The 18335-nt window shown below is 41.6% G+C and overlaps 1 protein-coding gene across 5 annotated transcripts in view; it reads left to right on the forward strand.

The window, feature by feature from the left end:
* INVS (inversin) overlaps nt 1-18335 on the forward strand; it is a 125338-nt gene that overhangs the window by 50008 nt on the left and 56995 nt on the right. For 3 of the 5 annotated variants that reach the window (XM_061132133.1, XM_061132134.1, XM_061132135.1), the window contains 3 exons: nt 12548-12721; nt 14299-14466; nt 18108-18288. In XM_061132133.1, the coding sequence (XP_060988116.1) occupies nt 12548-12721; nt 14299-14466; nt 18108-18288 (523 nt within the window). The remainder of the gene's footprint in view (nt 1-12547; nt 12722-14298; nt 14467-18107; nt 18289-18335) is intronic. The other 2 variants (XM_061132136.1, XM_061132137.1) reach the window with 1 other exon arrangement.

Below are 18335 nucleotides of genomic sequence, written 5' to 3' on the forward strand. Positions count from 1 at the left end.
GTCTAGGAAAAAGAACAGTATGGATCGCATTATACTAAGCTAAGCTATTTACGTGGATATTTAAATTATGTTTATATTTCAGTTAGGATGTATAGATTCATTTTTCCAGTTTTATGTGCTTTCATTTATGCCAGAAATTTTGTCTTTTGATAAAACAGTTGACGTAGCTATTAATGTAGATGATTTATAACCTTGTATCTTGAATCCCAGCTATCTCTTCCGGTCTTCAGGTCCATATAGATTCTTTTCTTTTTCTACCTTTCTTTTTTGTTAGACTTCTCTGTATAGATTTCCCTCAGACACCCTAAACTCCACATGTTAAAAGAACAGAACTCAAAATCTTCATCCTGAACCCTGTTGTTGCTTCTGTCTTTTCAGTTATTGACACCGCTCTCCGCTGGACCCATTCAGCCCATACCTCTGGGTATTTCACAGCCCATCCTCTGATTTCTGCTTAGCTGCCAACATTTCTATTCCGGATCGCTGCTATGACCCCCTAACCAGTTGCACTGCCAAAGATTTGTTTGCCTCAAATCAATGCTTCAGACTGCCCCCAAAACATAAATTACTCACATCATTTCCTTTAACTCTTCATTGGTGCCCCATTACCTATATGATAAGTTTTAGACTCTTCGTCATGCGGTATTAGACTCTCCATTTCCTAGCCCCTGCTCACCTCTCTAATCACATTTCACTTCTTATACTTCATTCATGTTGCAATAATACAGAACTATTTTCAAGGCCTAAGGTTTTATTTTACCCTATATACAAGCTAAGAAGTTAGTCTGTTACTGCTTCATGGATGTTGACAATAGACAGACTCCAGGTCAGGGACAAAGAGATAGCTTACTCACGGTGTAGAGAAAAGCTCCAGCACCCATCGTTTGCCCTGATTTCCCTTTCCCCAAAGAACCGCGAGGGAGTCACCGAAGGCCCACATAGGTGCCGTGCACGCAGTAGGTTTGCATCGCAGCACAGAGGATCGCTGACCTTCAGGAATCTACACTTTTGTAATGAGCTGTTAGTAAACCTAGGGGAAGAGATGTCTTGTCCTTCAAATTGATTGCAGCAGACACAGCCCAGAGAAGCTGCCTAGGCCAAGAACGGTCAAGTCTCTGCATTTTTGGCATAAGAACATGCACGGCTGATTAGGACCCATGGTAAATTGCTTCTCCCAACAACCCACCATTTGGCCCTCCATGTTCTTCACATGAGCATGCCGTTCCATCAGCTACTCTGATTAATCTGACCACCAGAGACTAGGAACAGATCTGATTAGTATGTCTCATGTGGCTTTTAAGTGATAGAATTCTAAGCTGCAGGATGAGAACAGCCTGCAGTACTGACTTCAGTGTCCTGGATTAAGTCCACTGTGAGTGAGAACCAGGGGGGACAGCAGGTCTTACTGCACACAGCCACGATATACTCCAAGGCTTTCCTGTTATCTGGTACGATACCTGCAAGAGAGTTGGGCTGACCTGCTGATCTCGGTGTTATTGCCAATAATTATAGGAGGCACTAGATGAGCTGAAAAACAACCCCTAAGCCCAGTGGAGAAATATTTCCCTCTCTCCTCCAGATATAAAACCTGAAGAGGCACAAGTCACTTTAGTTCAGGGTTTGTTGTTAAACATGGATCACCATTGGCTTTCCAGGTGGTGCAGTGGTAAAGAACCCGCCTGCCAATGCCGGAGATGCAGGTTCATCCCTGGGCGGGGAAGGTCCCCTGGAGCAGGAAATGGCAACCCGCTCCAGTATTCTTGCCTGGAGAATCCCATGGACAGAGGAGCCTGGCGGGCTGCAGTCCACGGGGTCACAAAGAGTGGGACATCACTTAGCAACTGAGCGTGTGCACACACACGCCACCCAGAGGGTGTACCCACAAGGCCAGCCTGGGGTTACTCTTAGGGTATGAATCCTACATTTTCAAAATAGCTGTGCATCAGCCCCACACCTTTTGTCCTGATTGTCGCCCAGGAGGCTGCCATGAGGAGATGGCCTCTCTCTGAGGGGGGCCACGCACAGTGGCCAGACTGCCTCCCTCAGGTGTGTGGTCAGGGGGAGGTAATGGACGCAGAGCTACAAATCTGTCTGAATTTGCTTTTGAGGAAGCCATGCCTGCTCCTGGTTATTTCAGATTCCTTGAGGCAGTATGGGGCACAGAATGTCCATTAAACATCTTAACTATTCGCCCAATTTTGGATGGTCTTTGTGACAAAAGACGTGTCGTAGTCAGACGGTATAGAAACCCAAAACATGACAAACACTTTAGTTTCATGGGCCTCAATGCTGTGGCTAATATAGGCTAATCAGACTGGAACAGTGACCTTGTAACCTGAAACATGTCTGCAGTCTTGAGGCATAAGGTGTCGCTGAAAGGGGTTGGTCAGAATCCCTGCCAAGAATGGGCAGGGGCAATGCCCTGTTAAAGTGGCCTCCTTTAAGAGAAATCGGCCAACTTAGAAGAACAAGCAAGTCTGGTATGCAGTGGTAGCTTCTACACCAAACATGTACCTTTTACTCTGGGTTCAGTCTGTGATAATGGATTCGTTACCATGTTCAGTGCAATGATGAATCCGGGAGGCAAATGGTCAATGACCTTGGCAATATAGGCTTATTCAGCAGCCTGATGCCAGCTGGTCTCATAAGAGAATAGACGTTTCCCGTGGGCATCTACATGACTGACCCACACTGTTCAATTGGCAGCTAGAGTTTTATCTCCATAGTTTGTAGCCCCATAGAGGGATGTCTTTAAACTATCATCTATAGTCTTCCAAGTGCCAGATCAGATGACTTGAACATTGACAACATTCCATGAGTTAAAAAAAGCGTGTCCCATCCTTAAGAGTGGTGTCTAAGTTAAGGACGGTGCCTTTCACTTCAGCCCTCTGGGCTGACCTGTCGTTAGCAGAGTCAGTTTTCCTGAGCTGTCACTGAGATTGGACTGCTTCCCAGTTGTGGTTGGACTGCCTCCCAGTGGATGCCATCAAGTTTTAACTTAGCCAGATCATCAGTAAATCAGGCCAGGGCATTGAGGGCACCATTAAAAAAGCAGCTTTGCTTTAGACAGTGGCCACCGCTACACCCAGTGGTTTGTCCTCAGACAGAGCAGACTACGGCAGGATCAGCTACATGGCGCAGTTGGCTCTGCATCATTAGACAAGGCGTTGCGTTCATTTTCACTCTTGAGCCGTTGCTCACTCAGGTCTCAACCAAGGGAACTTCTACTGTCGTCAGTCCACCCAGAGTTCTGTGTCAAATAGCAGGGTCTCGTTGCTTTCACCATTTTATTTCCCCTTCGGAGAGTCCTTGGCTCAGCAGCCACGACCACACTGCCCCACTGTGATGCTGTCGTCTCTTTCTCTGATTGCCCAGAGGAAGGTGAGCCAGAACCAAGACATCACTTGGGCAGGTTCTTTTAATCCTACTCCTCATCACTGAGTCGGTAGGCAGGTCAGCAGGGTCCCTTACCTCCCCAGCCCTGCCCACCACGCGGGTGCGTGAAGATCCCACATGGAACCTTCTCATCCCTGCCCCTGACCTGCAGGGCCCGTGTCCTTACTCTTCGAGAAGACTGTGTCTCTGTCAGCATCCCCTCCTCATTTCCTATAATGTCAGGTGTTGGATTTAATTTATCTTACTTCCCTGCTTTTTTCTTTGTATGTCCCAACTTACTACAAGGTAATGAACTAGCTCTGAGGACTGGCAGGAGATACATAAGTACCATCAGAGACAGAAGAGCTTCCTACTGATGGCAGAGCAGAAAGCGTAATCACTGGCGTCTTTGCATCAGTTCCTTTACGCCAAGAGCCAGGAGGCGTTGCCAAGGCCCCAGATGGACCCTGAGCACACAGTGGGTTCACATGGCTTCTGAGGGATGCTGAACTGGGGCATATCTCCAGCTTTACTACTTTAGCAAATACTAAGCAAGACTGCTCTTGGTCTAATGTTCAGGAGACATGAATGTCCCACAAGTTTGCTCGGTACAAAACCAACTCCAAGAAATGGCCCAGGTAGAGGAGTCAAGGCTTTGCACTCTTGGCATACTTATTAGAACATGGAGGGACTCTCCAGCCCCATGGCAGAGCCTCTCCTGACGCTACTGTGGGATTTCTGAGACTGATGTGTGTCTGCAGCCATTACAGGAAAGCTTGATATAAAGAAGTTATTGATACTTGTGACCTATGTACTTCCTGCTGCTGCTGCTGCTAAGTTGCTTTAGTCGTGTCTGACTGTGCGACCCCATAGACGGCAGCCCTCCAGGCTCCTCTGTCCCTGGGATTCTCCAGGCAAGAACACTGGAGTGGGTCACCACTTCCTTCTCCGATGCACGCTAAGTCACTTCAGTTGTGTCCGACTCTGTGCGACTCCATGGACTGCAGCCCACCAGGCTCCTCTGTCCACGGGGCTCTCCAGGCAAGAATGCTGGAGTGGATTGCCATTTCCTTCTCCATATACTTCCTAGCGATGGTGATTTTTATTAAAAATTAATATTGTAAATGCTTTGAGAGTTTATAAATATGTAATTATATAGATATCATTAGAATTAATAATAACAAATCATGTTTATATCACTTCCATTTCAGTTTTAAATAATGTATCTTTGGGGGGGTACAGAAAGATTAGGATTTAGATAAAATATGGCAGAATGCCTACCTTATGTTTATTTGTGCTATTATATGTATATACAGTTATAATATTTCCAGGACAAAATTATACACAAACCTATAGATGAAAACAAAATACAATGAACATTTGGTGGACAGTTGTTTTCTCCCTCACCTACCATGAGAGTAAATATAAGTGCTGAGGACATAGAATAAGAATGCGTCAGGAAACATATAGGTTTGGGGAAAATATCTGGTCTCTTCAGTGTCCCAGTAGGGAAAAGGGCTGCCGTATGCAGTCCTGTATTCACACTAAAGCGAAAAAAAATTCCTTAGAATTTGGGGGTATTCTTTGTCTTGACACGAGGCTGTTACTTTAGAGGAAGCTGATTTAGACAAGTGGCAGGAGCAGGACAAAGATCAAGTCTCAGGAGCAGGAAGCCATGCACTAGCTCAGTGACAGTAACTGATGCCCCTAATATCACTAGACGTGTGGCTGCAAAACCTCATCATAAATGCAAATTCTCAAATGGACCAGGAGCTGGGTGTTAGCAGCTACAAAGGTGAGTAGAGAGAAAAGAAGGAAAACAAAACAAATAAAAAGTAACAGCAAACAATCTTCGCTACAAAATGAACCCGCAAACAAAATATATGAAGAAATCTAATGCTGAGACAGCTAGCAATATCATCATTGCAGATAGTGAATTTATTCCTGGCAGAAGTGTGTAAACAAAGCCAAAAGGACAGCCACACAAAGAGAGAAGATATTTGGTAAATAAGTCAAGAATTAGTATCCAGAAAACTCCTACAGATCAGTAAGGAAAAAACAAATAGCTCAGCTGTGAAATGAGTAAACACACAAAAAGGCTGTTCAAGAACAAGAAACAAATAGCCCACAACGACATTGCACCTCAGGAAGGGAAGCGAGAGTTAAATCCACGATAAGACAAAATAGTGTACCCACTGGCACAGGTTAGCAATTCTGACAAAACCAAGTGTGGAGAAGATGTGGGGAAGCACAAATTCTCAAACATAACTGGTGTGAATGTAAACTGGAGTACCTACTTGAGAGAACAGTTTCAGCCCAGCAGTTTCAGAAATTCTGGTACATGTACCAAGAGATACATATGAGAAAATTCATTCCAATATTGTTTATAATAGTGAAAAATGAGAAACAAGCTAAATATTCCCTTAGAGATAAATAAATATACTATTTTCATATGACAGAATGCTTTCTCCAGTGAAAATGTATGAACCAAAGCAATTTGGACATATCTCAAAAATATTGCTTTGAGTGAAAGGTGGCAAGTGATCCCTGGAGGGCTACTTATATAAAGATTGAAAACATACAAAATAATGCTGTTTCGTTTATGAATACATGTATTTGTAAGAAATAAAATATATCAAAACATTCATGGGAAAAATAATCACCAATTTCTCCAAAGATAGAAAGGGAATAGAACTGGGGAAGGGTGCAAAGGGAGTGTTAGCCATATATGTTATATTTTATTTCTTAAAAATGAAAAATTAAAATATCAAAGTATTTCACTCAAAACCTCCATCTTTGTTATTTAGATTAAGTGACTTTTCCTTAAAAAAAAAAAAAAAGAGTTCACCTTAGCAAATTGGACAGACAAAAATATGAACTTGGTGGCATTTTGAGTTGATTTCTTTCTCAGATTCATTTCAAGTGCTGTTCTCCAGGTCAGAGCTTTTCCATTCTCTTTTACCCTTTCAGGGATTACACTCCTTTTCAGGTATCTGAGGAAAATCCAAATGTCATAATCATTTACATGACAGACAGAAGAAGGTCATCATGTTAATAATAATAGAAAGATTAAGATGAAGATCATTAGTACCTAACAATAACAGCAACAACGAAAAACCCCAAACCAAAAAATGACATCTTATTCAATGTTTCAGAGCCATTAGGAAATATTTTCACATTTGCGTGGCATAATAGACCTCATCATATCAGAGTTAATATTGTTTAACTGATGAAATAGGACTTTCTTGTCACTTTAGTTCTCATTTCTGCTTACTTGCCTGCAGAATTTTCTTAAGAATATATACTCTTTTGATCTATTCTCTGTTTCACTCTTATACTATTTCCTACCCAGTCAGAAATTATAAAAGTAGATCCCCAGTCTTCACCTCAGGATCTTGTCATGTGGCCCTAAGAGATGATACTAAATTCTTAGTATCACAACAAAAGTAACTGTGTCATAATAAACGTGGAAACGTAAGAAGTCCTGATTTGGAGCAGTAGTGAGGAAATGTTTGGACATTTTGTTTGTTTGCGCTTGTATTGAGGGGGCTTTATGGGAAACAGAGTAGCCTGTAACATGGGTCCCCAGAGTCGGACAGTCTTCAGGGGGTTATCAAAATAGCTTGCTGTCTGAAACTAGTGTTTTCCTCTTTCCCACTGGTGCTAGAAATGCTCTCCTGATTTTAGTTCAAAGACTTGCCTGTCCCCTCTGTTCATTCTCAGAGTTGAGTTTGGGTTCACTGAGGATGTAACAAATGCTTGTTCCTAAAACCAGGGAGGTTGATCTTGGTCCAAATGGGTTATATTGTTTCTAGTCCCAGCATTTGTCAATAGTGTCTCAGATGGTCTGTGTCCTTTGGAAAAGGAGAAGCTAGCCTGATCATGCAGGAGACCCCGGTTCAATTCTTGGGTCAGGAAGATCTCTTGGAGAAGCGATAGGCTACCCACTCCAGAATTCATGGGCTTCCCTGCTGGCTCAGCTGGTAAAGAATCCTCCTGCAATGCAGAAGACCTGGGTTTGATCTCTGGGTTGGGCAGATCCCCTGGAGGAGGGCGTGGCAACCCAGCCCAGTATTCTTGCCTCGAGACTCCCCATGGACAGAGGAGCCTCGGGGCCTACAGTCCACGGGGTTGCAAAGAGTCAGGCACGGCTGAGCGACTCAGCCCAGCAGCACTCCCCACTAAGTTCCTATTGGGTTTGTTCTTTTTGGGACTGTGTCACCTTTATCTGAAGGCATAGACATTTTTCTCAATGTAAAAAAAAAAAATCGGGAAAGTCATCATACAGAACACTGCATGTGTTTTACCTTCACCTGCTCCTTGGTCCGCTCCTGATCCTCGCGGAGCCCGTACACTGCGTCCCGTCGGCTCCTCCTGCCCTGGCCCTCAGCCACGGCCGTCCTTGTTCCACCTGGCCGTCCAGTGCTGTCGCCGCCTCCGCGGTGGGAAACTGCTTGTGATAAAATTAGCAAACGTCACTGAGCATCTGCTTCTGTACTGTTCTAAGTACAAATATTACCTTTATCATTTCATATACATGATACTCTCAGGAAATTAGAAGCACAGAAAGATACTTTATTTGATATGTAAAAATTGCCCATGATACTTCTGTGCGGAACAAAGATGAAATCTATGTCAGAGTAAAGTACATTTCACTCTTGTCTGCTTTGTAACAAGGCTCCAAGAATGTTTGTTGAATGATTGAGTAGTTATTCCTGAAATGTACCATGTTTTGTGTAGGTAGAACCCCCAGAATAATGTGGAGTGTAAATAATGTGGAGTGTCTATAACCCAGTAGCCACCCCCTAGCATATTCTAGTTTCCTTCCTCTCCTTCCCTTTTCCCCTTAATTTCAAAATCACAATGATTGTCTGATTGACTATCTTTAAAAGGTCATGATGAATTATTCTGTAATATTTGAAATGTTATGCTCAGAAAGGTCAAACCTTATTTTTTTGGTATGAAGTACCACATAGGTTTGTTTTTCCTGGGCATTTTTCTCTTTTTTCAAAGAAAGATGGCAAGAGATTTAGAGCAGGGTGCCCTCTTGAGGAAATTTTAGTACCTTCTCAAAAACTGCAACTGGCATTGGGTGAAGTGAAAAAATCCAGATAAATGATGTCCACTATGAATGAAGCGCTCTGATAAATAAGTATTAATAAATAAGAGTAACCAAATACCACATATTTGAGAATTAATATTCTTACTGTTATGCACTAATTTAGCAACTGTCTCTAAGTTTTAAATAAAAACAAAAAGCTCTAGAAGATATTTTACTTCCTGTTATTCACTCAGTCCTTCAAGGAACATTTTTTTTTTTCATTTGTTTTTATTAGTTGGAGACTAATTACTTTACAACATTGTAGTGATTTTTGTCATACATTGACATGAATCAAGTAACATTTATTAAGCACCTAGTCTGTGCTAGGAACATGCCGAGCACAGTGATCAATAAAACATAGCCTCTGCCTTCATGATGCTCACTACTTGTGAGGAAGATCTCAGCAAAGAGAAATTAACAGATATATATGTACCTACAAACTGGGGAAAGTGCTGTGAAGGAAATGAAAAGATTCTGCAATAAAGAAGAAGAAAATAAGCTTTCCCTCGGTTGGTCAAGGAAAACTGCTCTGAATGGAAATAACTGAGCTGCCTCCTTGTGTTTCTGTCCATTCCAGGTTTGCCCGTCTAGTGTAGACAGCCTCATGGGCCCTTGTCCTGGTTTTCGCCCTTATTTCAGCCTCTGCCCTGGAGCTGAGTTGACTCCTGCCTCTGTGGCAAGCAGACAAGCCTCATTCTTCTTTCCTCACGTCCCTGTTGCCTTAGAGCTTCACATTCATTACAGTGGGGGTGGGGCTGCTCAATTAATAAGTGTCTTCCCTATTAATACTGATAGCCCCTGATAGTAGAACATTACAGCATTGTAATTATATTACTTAAAAGCCACATTTCCAACAATGTTAAGGATGTAGACGGTGTCAGTTCAGTTCAGTCGCTCAGTCGTGTCCAACTCTTTGTGACCCCGTGGACTGCAGCACGCCAGGCTTCCCTGTCCATCACCAACTCCTGGAACTTGCTCAAGCTCATGTCCATTGAGTCGGTGATGCCATCCAACCATCTCATCCTCTGTCATCCCCTTCCCCTCCCGCTTTCAATCTTTCCCAGCATCAGGGTCTTTTCAAATGAGTCAATTCCTCACATCAGGTGGCCAAAGTATTGGAGTTTTAGCTTCAGCATCAGTCCTTCCAGTGAACACTCAGGACTGATCTCCTTTAGGATGGACTGGTTGGATCTCCTTGCAGTCCAAGGGACTCTCAAGAGTCTTCTCCAACACCACAGTTCAAAAGCATCAGTTCTTTGATGCTCAGCTTTCTCTATAGTCCAAATCTCTCATCTGTACATGACTACTAGAAAAACCATTTCTTTGACTAGATGGACCTTTATTGGCACAGAAATGTCTCTGCTTTTCAGTATGCTGTCTAGGTTTGTCATAGCTTTTCTTCCAAGGAGCAAGCGTGTTTTAATTTCATGGCTGCAGTCACTATCTGCAGTGATTTTGGCGCCGCAAAAAATAAAGTCAGTCACTGTTTCCATTGTTTCCCCATCTATTTGCCATGAAGTGATGGGACCAGATGCCATGATCTTAGTTCTCTGAATGTGAGTTTAAGCCTACTTTTTCACTCTTCTGTTTCACTTTCATCAAGAGGCTCTTTAGTTCTTTGCTTTCTGCCATAAATGTGGTGTCATCTGCATGTCTGAGGCTACTGATATTTTTCCCGGTGATCTTGATTCCAGCTTGTGTTTCATCCAGCCTGGCATTTCACATGATGTACTCTGCATATAAATTAAATAAGCAGGGTGACAATATACAGCCTTGACCTACTCCTTTCCCAGTTTGGAACCAGTCTGTTAGTCCATGTCCAGTTCTAACTGTTGCTTCTTGACCTGCATACAGATTTCTCGAGAGGCAGATCAGGTGGTCTGGTATTCCCATCTCTTGAAAAATTTTCCACAGTCTGTTGTGATCCACATAGTCAAAGGCTTTGGCTTGGTCAATAAAGCAGATATAGATGTTTTTCTGGAACTCTCTTGCTTCTTCAATGATCCAGCGGATGTTGGCAATTTGATCTCTGGCTCCTCTGCCTTTTCTAAATCAAACTTGAACATCTGGAAGTGCACGGTTCGTGTACTGTTGAAGCCTGGCTTGGAGAATTTTGAGCATTACTTTACTAGTGTGTGAAGTGAGTGCAATTGTGCAGTAGTTTGAACATTCTTTGGCATCTTCACATCCTGGAATGCGAAGTCAAGTGGGCCTTAGGAAGTATCACTACGAACAAAGCTAGTGGAGGTGATGGATTCCAGTTGAGCTATTTCAAATCCTGAAAGATGATGCTGTGAAAGTGCTGCACTCAATATGCCAGCAAATTGGGAAAACTCAGCAGTGGCCACAGGACTGGACAAGGTCGGTTTTCATTCCAATCCTAAAGAAAGCCAATGCCAAAGAGGGTCTCAGAAGATTAAAAAGACAGGCTGCCCTGCCTGCGACTGTGCTTTGAATAGAGAAAGAGAAATCGGCATGAGGACAGCAGAGAATTTGATCATGGAATATAGTTTGTTCATGTTGACTGAAATATATATGGAATCTAGAGAACGGTACTGGTGAACCTCTTCGCAGGGCAGGAATAAAGACATGGACATAGAGATCACACTGTGGACGTGGAGAAGGGAAGGAGAGGGTGAGACAGGCTGAAAAGGTAGCATTGGCGTATATACACGACCACGTGTAAAGCAGACAGCTAGTGGGAAGCGGCTGTATCGCGCAGATTGCTCCGCTCAGCGCTCTGTGATGACCTCGATCGGGGGGGTGGGGGGGAGTTCGAGAGGGAGGGGAAGTGTGTCTACTTGTAACTGATTCAGGTTGTTGTCCAGCAGAAACTAACCCAGCATTGCAAAGCAATTACACTCCAATAAAAATGAAAGAAATAGAATGATCTATGATACCAAGCATATTGAAGTCTCCAATCAGAATTGGAAATATGGAAGTAGATCTCAGGGAAGAGTTCAGAAGCAGTGCAGGCATGCTGTATAATGGTTGACCTAAGTACCATTGTGTGTGTTAGTGGTTCAATGTGTCCAACTTTTTGTGACCCTATGGACTATAGCCCACCAAGCTACTCTGTCCGTGGAATTCTTGGCAAAAATGCTGGAATGGGTTGCCATTCTCGTCTTTGGGGGATTGTCCCAACCCAGGGATGGAACCTGGGTTTCCTGCATTGCAAGCGGATTCTTTACTGCCTGAGCGAGAAGGGAAGCCCAAGTACAATTACGGTCAGTCCATCTGGAGAAGGAAGTTCAGCTAGCACTTCGTTCTCCGGATGGATGGATTGTGCCAGATTGGAGGGTCTAAGCTATGTGGGCAGCACTGCCTGCGGTTGGGGGGCCCACAGTGACTTCTGGGCTGGTGTCTATGTGACCGTGTGAGTCTGGAGCCTGGACTGTGAGGGAGTTCCTCATACCTTAGTTGTAACTAAGCTCTCTTCAAGAACACTAATCACCTTCTTATTAACCAGCTGCTATGGAAAAACTATTTAACCCCTTTGAATCTCACTTCTCTCACCTCTAAATTGGGGTTAAAAATCTCTGTTTACTTCACAAAGTTATTATACTTTGAATATAAATAATATATGCTGTGCTGGTCAGATTGTGCTGAAACTAATACATTCATATATTGTTGCTACTAGATAGCAATTTGAAAGATACACCAAAAACCATAAAATGCACAAACTCCTTTGACCCAGTAATTTTGTTCCTGGTAATTTATTCTATGGAAAAAAAAAAAACTAAGTGAAAAATCATATACATTGTAGCATTTTCTATTCAAAAACTTATAAGCAGTAATAGAATTATTAAATAAAATATCTTGCCTTAACACAACGAAATATTGACCAACCCCTAAGGAAACTATAGGTATGTAGAAAACAGTTGGGAGAAAAAATGAACAAAATAAAACAACTGATAGTATGGTAGAATTTTAAGTATTTTTCCTTTTATTTATTTATCTGAATGTTATTACTCCAGCAGAATAATTAAAATGCTTAAAGCGTTTTAAAATTTAAAAAAATTTTTGGCTCCAAACTACATTTCTTCTTACTGTCTCTTATTTTTCATTTAGGGAAATTATCGTTTCATGAAACTCTTACTTACACGCAGAGCAAACTGGATGCAGAAGGATCTGGAAGAAATGACTCCTTTACACTTGACTACCCGGCACAAGAGCCCTAAATGTTTGGCACTTCTGCTGAAGTTTATGGCACCAGGAGAAGTGGATACACAGGATAAAAACAAGGTAACAGACTGTCAGGATCGAGGACAAGTAGAACAGAAAGCAAACACTTTATTTTATGATGTGACGCCTCGAGGAAGAAGGCCTCAATTACCACTTGTACGTGGTAGAACAATTCCAAATCTCCACATGCCCCAGAAAAGGATTTCACTTAAATTGTGTCCTGCCAGCACCCATAGTGTAATGGGTAGCATCATCTTTTCGCATTTGGGGAAACTGGAGCTCAAGAAGATTAAAATCCTACCAGAGATCCAAGTGCCAGGACTCGAATGTGAACCCAGGCCTGCCTAACTCCAGCTCGTTATTTGACTGCTAGTTGTGATAGCTGCCAACCCACTCCAGTGTTCCTGGAGAATCCCAGGGACGGGGGCGCCTGGTGGGCTGCTGTCTGTGGGCTCGCTCAGAGTCGGACAGACTGAAGTGGCTTAGCAGCAGCAGCAGCATGATAGTTGCAATTTGTTGTGAGATTTGTGGTGACAAAACGCCCCCGACAGTGTACTGAGCGCATGCTCGCTTTAATGCCCTGGGCTTGGGCGTTCTCTTCTTGGCTTTCAGTGTGGAGGCCACTGCTGGTTCTGTGTCCGTCGGCTTACTTAAGCTCTCTGTACCTCAGTTTACCCACGTGCGAAAGGGGATGACAGGGTTGTTGAAGATAGAATGAGATAATATATATCAAGTGTTTAGCACAATGCTCAGTGCATAGTATGCTCTCAATAAATGTTAACTGTAAAATTATTATTAATTTCATTTTGATTGTAAATAACATTTGCTCTGACATTGTTATTGGGATTCATTATCTTACCTGCTCTTGAATTCGAACATGTTGTATACATTGGTCATTGTTTTGATCAACATTCTTTACAGGAAAAAAAATGTGGTCTTTAGTTGGACAAAGGCAGTCATCCTCTTCCTTTTTATCAGGCACTTTATCATAGAGTCTTACAAACTCCTGTGTGCTCATGAAATTAAAACTCTTATAATTAAGTCCCTGGGTTGATACTCAATCATCTTTTCACTCCCATAGTATTCTTAATGTGGTTTTTAAATTTTGTTTAGTAGTCACTCATATAACCTGAAGTTCTGAGATCAGTTTTTTAATTTTACAACTGCTGTAAACTGATGTTATTCCTAACTTACAGCATTTGTAGTGCTAATATTTCACTGAGAATTCTCTGGGCGTCCAGTGGTTGGGACTCTGCATTTTCACTGCTGAGAGCACGGGTTCTCTGGGTTGGGGAGCTATGATTCTGCAAGCCATGTGCTACGGCCAGAAAATAAATATTTCCCTGAAAAAAGCACTTTGTTCAGTCCACAAAGACCCATTAATCACTTGAGCAAAAGTGCTTTACTACGTTTATGCCAATGAGCAGATTGCTCATCCTCCTCATGCTCCGTTTCCTCATTGGTCACGTGTAAGTTCAAGCGTGCTCTTCCCCCGGAGCTGCCCTGACACGGACGGCAGGAGAGACTCACGGAAGCCTCCCCGCAGCGCCCGTCGCGCTGCCGGAGTTGGGAGAATCTTGTTGTGTTGTCACTGTCCTGTTGTCAAGGCCATTTTTGAGACGGTCTCCGTTTTGCAGCAAACAGCTCTGCATTGGAGCGCCTACTACAACAACCCTGAGCATGTGAAGCTGCTCATCAAGCATGATTCTAACATTGGAATTCCTGATGTCGAAGGCAAGATCCCACTTCACTGGGCAGCCAACCACAAAGATCCAAGCGCTGTTCACACAGTGCGATGCATTCTGGTAGGTGTAATGGACGGCCTTACCCCCAAAAGAAACTAGGTTATGAATTATCCACAGTATGCGAAAGCATTTTATAGCACACAAGCAAATTATGACGCAAAAGCGTACAGCAAAAAGCGTGTGAGCTCATCAGCAGGAAATAGAGCATTTTAATACTGTGATTTAAGACCACACAGACGTTTCCTACGTGCCTGCTTCCAAAGGCATTCTCTCTCCCTATGCCATGCTCATTTCTGTCCCCATCAGCCACTTTTCTGAGTTCCTGTTTATCATCCCTGACTTTGTTTTATACTTGTTCTTATCAAATAGTAAGTAGTTGTAAGTGAATAAATACATTTAAGATATAAGGAATAGGGAAACTTACTCATCACTGAGTGGAGCAGCCAAGTAAGTCACTGTCTAAGTTCCCTGGGTACCTCCAAGCAGCAGTCTTTTCTCTCCTTTCTCAGAGGCAGCCACTACCCTCAATTTTGTGCTTAATATTCCACTGGTTTTCATTATAGTTTTGCCACATATGTTTGCATTCCTAAACAATGTACTGTTTCATTTTTAACATTTTTGCATTTTATATTCATAGAATCATACTGGATGTATTCTGCAGCATCCTTTTGTTCAGTGTTAAGTTGGTGGTTTTAATGTGTGTTGCTGTGTGTAGCTGTAATATATTACTTTTTACTGCTATATACTAAGTAGTATTCCATTTTGTGAAGATTAAATGACACATGTTTTTCATTCTGTTATTGACAGACGTTTGGAACTGTTTCCAGTTTTTTGCTGTTTACAACAGTACTTCTTTGAACCTTTTTTAAAAAGTCTGTCTAGGGTATGAAGTTAACTGGTTGTTGCAGGTATATAGAAATGCAGTTGATACTTTTGGCCATTAATTATATATCTAACCAACTTTCTATACTTAACCAACTTTCTAAAATTTTGAATGTTTATCAGTAAATTCTTTGAGGTTTTTTAATCATTTCTTCCCAAATTATAACTTACATGCTGTGGTAATTGCATGTTTGGTCCTATTTGCTTGTAACATACAAATTAGACTTTTGAAGATATTATTGTTTTAGTTATACAATGGTTAATTTATTTCTACTTGTATGTTAACTGATTCCTTTGCTGTGCATTTCTTCTTGGATCTCCAATTTTCCATCTAGGGTTATTACCTTTTTCCCTGAAATACAATTCTTAGAACTCCTATTAGTATAGATGTATGGTAGTTAACTCCCGGATTAATTCAACTGTTAAGAATGTCTATGCTTCTACAATGCTCTTGAATATGTAGTTTTTCTGTATACACAATTCTAGGTAGTTACTTTTATCAGCTCTTTCAGACTGTTCTTTTGCTGCTTTCTGCCTTTCATTGTTCCTCTTAAATAGCCTGTTATCTGTCTAATTGTAATCCCTTTATAGATTATCTTTTCTCTCAGGGTGGTTTTTAAGAATTTTCTGTATAGTATCCTACAGTTTTACACAATGTGTCTAGTATGTGTTTTTGTGTATGTGTATGTTTAGTATACATTCTGATTATCACATCTCAATTCTGGAAAATATATAACCATTATCTCAGTATTGCTTCTCTTTCGTTCTCTCTACTCCTGCCTATGGCATCTGCAATAATACGTATTTTAGACCTTTCCATCTCACTTTCCACGTCTCTTACCTTTTCTTTTACGTTTCTATCATCTTGCCCCACTCTGCTACATTCTGGGTTATTACATCAGGTCTGCCCTTACCAAGTCTTCCTTCAGCTGCATCTAGTCTTGTTTACACTGTTTGTTTAGTCTTCAATCTTAGTGATTGTGTTTTCACTTCTCAGAGTTCTCCTCGGTTCTTTTTCAGAGCTGCCTGATTGTTTAGAGAGCGTTTTCCCATGCTTACTTTTTAATTTTTTAACTGTGCTGTGTGGCTTGTGGAATCTTAATTCCCCCACCAAGGATCAAACCCATGCCCCCTGCACTGGAAGCACAGATTCTTAACCACTGGACTGCCAAGGAAGTCCCCATTTTTCATTTTCTTACGTGTTTTATCATTAGTTATTTTATATTCTTTATGTGTTAATTCCAAAATCTGAGGTCTGTGGAGGGTGATTCTCACTTATAATATCTTCCTTACAAATTTGGCTTTTTTTCCCCTTCTTTATAAGTGCATTTAAGTCCTTGGGAGACTCAACGTCCTAGAATGCCGCCATGGTAATATTCTACTTCTTTTTTGAAGTGTTTTGTAATACCTCTCATACTCTTCTTTTATAAAATAGGCTGACTGTATAGAGAGCTCTAAACCTGGAAAGTCCCTTCAGAGAGTTCTTAAGTTGGGACAGGAGGGCTTGACTTTGGGTATGACCTAATCTGAGAAGGGACCTGAGGTGGGTGAGGGAACTCTCTTCAGCTAAAGCAGTTCCAAAAAGCTGACAGGAGATTGTCTGCTGGCAGCACTTTCAGCAGCCGTGGAGGTAGGGAAGGTGGACCTAAGCAGTGCATCATATCTCTACAAATATCCAGGAGAAAAACACATAAATGTTGTGAACTGTCAGTTTAAACCAAAAATCTAATAACATGTGATAAAAAATTTCAACCTCATTCATAAAAGGAATACAATTTAAAGCATCAGTGAAATGCTTTTCATACCTATAAGGGGAAAAACGTTTTAAGTTTGATAATATCAAGTGGTTAATTTGTGCCAGCATGTGGGAAAATAAAAGCTTTTACACATTGTCATGGATGTGTTAATTAGAACAGCCATTTGGAGGGCAGTTTGACAATATCTAACTGAAGATGCAGATATCTTTCAACCCAGGAGTTTCCCTTCAAAGGGTCTGGGCTAGAGAAAAAGCTCACATATATGCCACAAGGAGATATGTAAAGGAAGTGTGTTCCTTGCAGCATTTTTGTTAATAGTGGAAAACAGTGTAAGTAACCTAAATATCCTTCAGTAAGGGCTTCCCTGCTGGCTCAGACAGTAAAGAATCCACCTGCAATGCGAGAGACCTGGGCTCCATCCCTGGGTTGGGAAGAGCGCCTGGAGAAAGGAAAGGCAACCCAATCCAGTGTTCTGGCCTGGAGAATCTCCATGAACAAAGGAGCCTGGTGGGCTACAGTCCCTGGGGTTGCAAAGAGTTGGACATGACTGAGCGACTTTCAGGAGAATGGAGAACTAAACTGTGGTTTAACAAATAGACTGGTATCATTACAGATACCCAGATGTATGGTGTTGAAATAAAAAAATTCAGAAATATAATTTTGAAAGAAAAAATTCAAGAATATACATGGTATAATGCATAAGTATAAATATTGAAAACACATACAAAATTTATCTATTGTTTATGGATGTAAACATATGAAGCAAAAATACAAAACATATGGCTTTAGCTGAATCCATAACAGATTAAAAAAAGCACATTAGGAAGTGTTGATTCCTATTTAATCTAGATAGTACAAGTACATTTATTTTTCTGTACTTTTTATAGTTAAATATGAAATTAAATTTTTTAAGATTTAGACTGTATACTTTTTTCTAAATTTTATCACTTCTGCTGAGAGAGAATATACAGGTTTCAAAAATCGCTCAGTTAATACTTACATCAAATGTGGCTTTTTTGAGGATTCTATGTATGTCTGAAGTCTCTGGTTCCTTAAAAATAGGATGCTGCTCCAACAGAGTCTTTACTGAACTGGCAAGACTACGAGGGTCGAACACCTCTTCACTTTGCAGTTGCTGATGGGAATGTGACAGTGGTTGATGTCTTGACCTCATACGAAAGCTGCAATATAACATCATACGATAACTTATTTCGAACACCGCTTCACTGGGCAGCTTTGCTAGGTGAGTTGAATATGAAACCAAGGATCAACAGTAGGAGGAACTGCTTG

The sequence above is a fragment of the Dama dama genome, chromosome 29 (genome assembly GCF_033118175.1).
Source record: "Dama dama isolate Ldn47 chromosome 29, ASM3311817v1, whole genome shotgun sequence".
Lineage (NCBI taxonomy): Eukaryota > Metazoa > Chordata > Mammalia > Artiodactyla > Cervidae > Dama > Dama dama.